Source organism: Corvus brachyrhynchos, unplaced genomic scaffold (genome assembly GCF_000691975.1).
Source record: "Corvus brachyrhynchos isolate BGI_N302 unplaced genomic scaffold, ASM69197v1 scaffold416, whole genome shotgun sequence".
Taxonomy (NCBI): domain Eukaryota; kingdom Metazoa; phylum Chordata; class Aves; order Passeriformes; family Corvidae; genus Corvus; species Corvus brachyrhynchos.
In genome coordinates, this window is record NW_008238439.1 from 1,862,296 (window position 1) to 1,866,664 (window position 4,369).

Below are 4,369 nucleotides of genomic sequence, written 5' to 3' on the forward strand. Positions count from 1 at the left end.
AGAGAAGTTTCGCAAAGAGGTGAAATCCCCATCATGGAGGTTGTAGATTGCAGCAAAGTTGAGGCGGGCGGTAGCATTTAGGTTGCGTTCAGTTTGCTCCGTGGCCATGTCTGTCTTCTTTTGGCATGTGCAGCTTGGCTGGCCCTTGGTGTTGTGTTAGAATAGCGCAGTGTGGCAGGGCACGAGAGTGGGAGGTGAGAGACCTTACCCAAAGCTTCCTTTTGAGCAGTGAGTAATCTTGTCTTTGTCCCCAGAAGATTATAGGACAACAGCCTCACTTATCTCCTTCTGTGGGAAAAAAAAGTGGAAAATGTCTCTTGAAAGGAAATGACAGCAAAAGTACTGACCTTGAAGGAAAGAAATAGCCACCTTATTGCCCCACAGCTCTGTTGCTGCATGTGCATGGAAGGAAGAAATACCCTGTGAAGGGATGCTTCTGTTCTCACAAAATAAATGCCTTGAGTTGCTTCATGCATTGGTTGTTACACCAGCAGTTTTATTTACCAACAATGAAATTTTCATCAGGCAGTGAAATGAAAATAAAGAAGGAATGTAAAATCTAGTTTAAACCTCCACTGGCCTGCAAATCCACGGTGCTGTCATCATTGTGCAAGGCAAAAGACACTAAAATGACAACTCAGTGTGCTGAGCACATCTGATGTGCTTTTGGACAAAGTTTGTGCTTTATTCTGGTTGTTTCAGAGTGATTTGGTAGAGGAGAACGAAAAGAGAACTGATGTCCTTGCTTCTAAATACATTTCTTAATGAAGTAAGAGTTGCAAAGACCCAAGAAAATACTAAAGCCAGCACTTCACTTTTGGCAGCCATTAATTAAATACAGGACAAAATTTTCTGCCAGCATAATCCATTATCACTTCTGTCAAACAGGTGAAGCTCTGCCAATTTGCAGAGACATGAATTTTGTCCCATGAACAAGCTTGTAGAGCGTAGCTGTGAAGGCAAATCTGCCATTCACATGGAAAGTGTTTTTACAGACAGGCTCTTAAGGTGAAAGGGAAAATCTTCCATAAGCAAGACAGAGTGCATTGAATTTTTGATGCTGGGGAGGAGCAGGCTCCCCTCTTTGTACTGCCAGTTGTACCAAATATTTAAAAAGTATTAATTTTTTCCCACACAGAGGGAAAAAAAAAATCTCATCTACTCCTTATTTTTGCTTCTCTGTATCAAAATGCTCAGAGGGCATCTTCCCATGGTCTATCTAGGAATCTTCATGTCAGACTCCTGGTTGTCAGGACAGTCCCACCTCATCCCAGCAGAGGATCGGGGGGCATTACTGCTTTTTCTGCCCTCCAACAGTAAGTCCTCAGGGTGTCAAATGCTACTGAACAATAGCAGTCTTGGCTACAAAGGATAATCTGCGTCATGGAGCTTTTGCTCCCTTCTTTCCCTGGAACCACCCTCAGACCCTGATATACTGACACTTAACAAATATCTGACAGGAACTCTGTTTTACAACTTTGGTCACCACATTGTTTTTCAAACTGAGGATTGCAGAACAGAGTAACAGAAAGCCAAAGCCTGAAACTAAACAGTTCTGACAAGGGACTGCTTTAGGAGACATCTCCACAGCTGCCTGGAAAGGTAAACATTCATTTAAGAGAAGTGCTAAATAAACACTTGGATGCAAAGTCTGTTGGCCAAAGCAAGGGGCAGTATCTGTGTCAGATTTCACTGCTAAATACCAAGAGAGCTATAAAATAAATACAGACAACACAACCATCCACAAACTGACATAACACTATTGGCAAAGCATACCTGCAGTTGGTCTCATCTTCTTGGAGGTCTCAGGCACCCTGCGGAGAGCCGCCAGGTTTCTCCTCTGCACATGTCTTGCTCTTACCGGAGGAGAGAAAGGATAACTGGAAGTAGCCCAAGGACTCCACTGAGCGCTCATTTCCCTCCCACTCAGGTTTGCCCTGTGCTCAGCGGAGGATGGCTCCGCTGTCTCTGTGCCTGCATCTAAAGCCTTTGCTCAGTGGGAGGCACCTTGACGCTGTCCATGCATTTCTGATTTTAAAGAGGCAGCGCGATCTGGAGACAATAGAGCACAGCCCTTTTGGGGTTCCTCTGCCTTAAGCCCTCTGAATGCATGGAATTGGCAGAGTGGCTTTGTTAGCAAGCTTGAACATGGAATATATAAACCCCAGTCTGCCCTTGCCCTTTGGGTTTTGCCTGTGCTGGGCAGCAGCTGCCTGCACCTGATGTGACACAGAAGCAAAATACAAACCTCCCACTGGAAAGGAGGGGGAGGAAGGAGGGTGATGTGCTTTCCCAGGGACCTTTCTCTGTGTGTCTCTCTCCTGCTATTGTCTTTAGGACTGCAGCTGCAGTAGCTCCAGAAGAAGGAGGGTCACACAGTGAATAGCCATAAATCAGAGGACCCCTCACAGCTTTCCTTGTCCTCTCAAGGAATTACTCAGAGCAGAAAAGTGGCAGTGAATCCTTAAAGACTTGGCGTCCTTTGTTAATGCTGCCTTCTCACTGCTCTGAAGCACTCACACCTGAGAGAGCAGTTCTCCAGAAGGAAAGGAAATGTGTGGCACATGACTCTCCTCTTCTTCACCTCCAGACTTATTTACTTAGCTGACATTTTCCAAGGTGCATAGTTGGGATACATTACATAGTCCCTAGCAGATGAGACCATCAAAGGCTGTCAGACGTCATGAAGAGTGTAGGAGGTTTGCAGAAAAAAATGGTATGCCATCAATGCACATTCACAGCTTGTGAGCTGGTGGGCACTTAGCTCTGGAAAAAGAAGGTAAGGAAAGAAACCTGTGGGTATAAAATATGTCTGGGATAAAAGATGCCTGTGGCATTCCTTCCAGAAAACTTGAAGATCAGAAAGTCCCCAATGTCTGCACAGAGCGTTAAGAATTTCCCAGTAAATACTTTGCTTGGCTTTGTTTTGAACAGCCAGTGTAATTGGTGAAAATACATTAAGGGATTTTTAATCTCCTGAAAGGGTGCAACCAGATGAACAATGATGAAATCAGAACCAGTTCATCTGTTAAATTCTGTCACAAAAAATATAAATATAGTAAGTATGGAGAGAGAGACAAAGGAAACTGAGTGTGTACATCAGAACCATGTCAAAAAGATCCCTAAAATGGGCCACATAAACCTTAAATGTCCCTGAAGAAAAGATACACTAAAGGGAGTTTTGCATTCAGAATGTTCATGATCTCTTTAAGACTTTATTTAGCTGTCTCACATGAAGTTATCTAGTGAGCTAATAAAGCAATATGATATCCAGATATTTATATTCCTTTAGGCCAAAACCTCATCTGCTGCAGAACTCTCTCTCCCCATTGACTCAAGGCAAGTTCGCATCAGAACCTTGATAACTCCAAGGTTTTTCACTGAACACTGCATGCTCAGTGTGAGCTTCTGTACAGCAGTTCATCTCCTGTGCTCCAAGGAATTGTGCTGTATGTGTCAAGTGATTCTCAGAAAACACCAGTAGCATTGTGAAACAATGTGATTTACATGTGCTGTGCAAGGCAGTGCTTTGTAGCTGTGGACTGGGAGTCACTGAATAAAGAACAAAACCAGTCCTTGGGCAGAATGGAAGTTCAGGGGTGGATCTAGCACCTCAATGACTGTCCCAGTACCCTGCCCCACTGCAGCAAGGGCTGGTGTGGTAGTAGTCTAAGGGCTCCAAATCCAAGGGGTATATGCCGGAAGCATATGCACATGATTCTGGTGTACGATTTCTGCAGAGGACTAGGTTTCTCGTTAATAACGTTAACTGGTGATTCCCCAGTGGTGTCACAACACTCAACACAGTCTCACAAGGCATTTCCTGAGACCAGTGTTACCAGTGTGATAAATTCAGGCTGAGAAAGAAAAGTTGGTACTGAAAACTATCATGTAAAAGATTGTGTTGGTTTTGCACGGCCTGGTTTTTGGTAGTGGGGGAGGCTACAGAGGTGGCTTCCGTGATCAGCTGCTGGAAGCTTCCACCATGTCCAGCAGAGCCAATCCCTGATGTCTCTGAAGATGGACATGCTGCTGGCCAAGGCTGGGCCAATTAGAGATGAGGGTAACGCCTCTGTGATAACTTATTTAAGAAGAAAATCAAAACAAAGAGGGGCACAGGTTTTTTTCCTAGCTACAGAAGAGGAGGTGAGAACATGTGAGGGAAACAACATGGAGACACCAAGGTCTCATAGAGAAGGAGGGGGAGGAGGTGTTCCAGGTGCCAGAGTTGAGATTCCTCTGCAGGCCATGGTGGTGACCATGGTGAAGCAGCTGTGCCCCTGCAGCCTATGGGCATCCATGGGGGATGCAGAGATCCACCTGCAGCCCATGGGGATCCACAGGGGATGCAGAGATCCACCCGCAGCCC

At 45.1% G+C, this 4,369-nt stretch overlaps 1 protein-coding gene across 2 annotated transcripts in view; it reads right to left on the bottom strand.

Moving 5' to 3' along the window:
- Positions 1–2,218, bottom strand: part of PROKR1 (prokineticin receptor 1) — a 7,581-nt gene extending 5,363 nt beyond the window's left edge. Inside the window, exons 1-2 of one of the 2 annotated variants that reach the window (XM_017736527.1) lie at positions 1,777–2,218; positions 209–288 (exon numbers count right to left, since the gene is read on the bottom strand). Coding sequence is in view for 1 of the 2 variants with exons in the window: in XM_017736526.1 (XP_017592015.1) it covers positions 1–108 (108 nt within the window). In the remaining variant the exon portion in view is untranslated. Of the gene's footprint in view, positions 289–1,776 lie in introns of both variants that reach the window. The other variant, XM_017736526.1, reaches the window with a different exon arrangement.
- Positions 2,219–4,369: the final 2,151 nt, after the last annotated feature.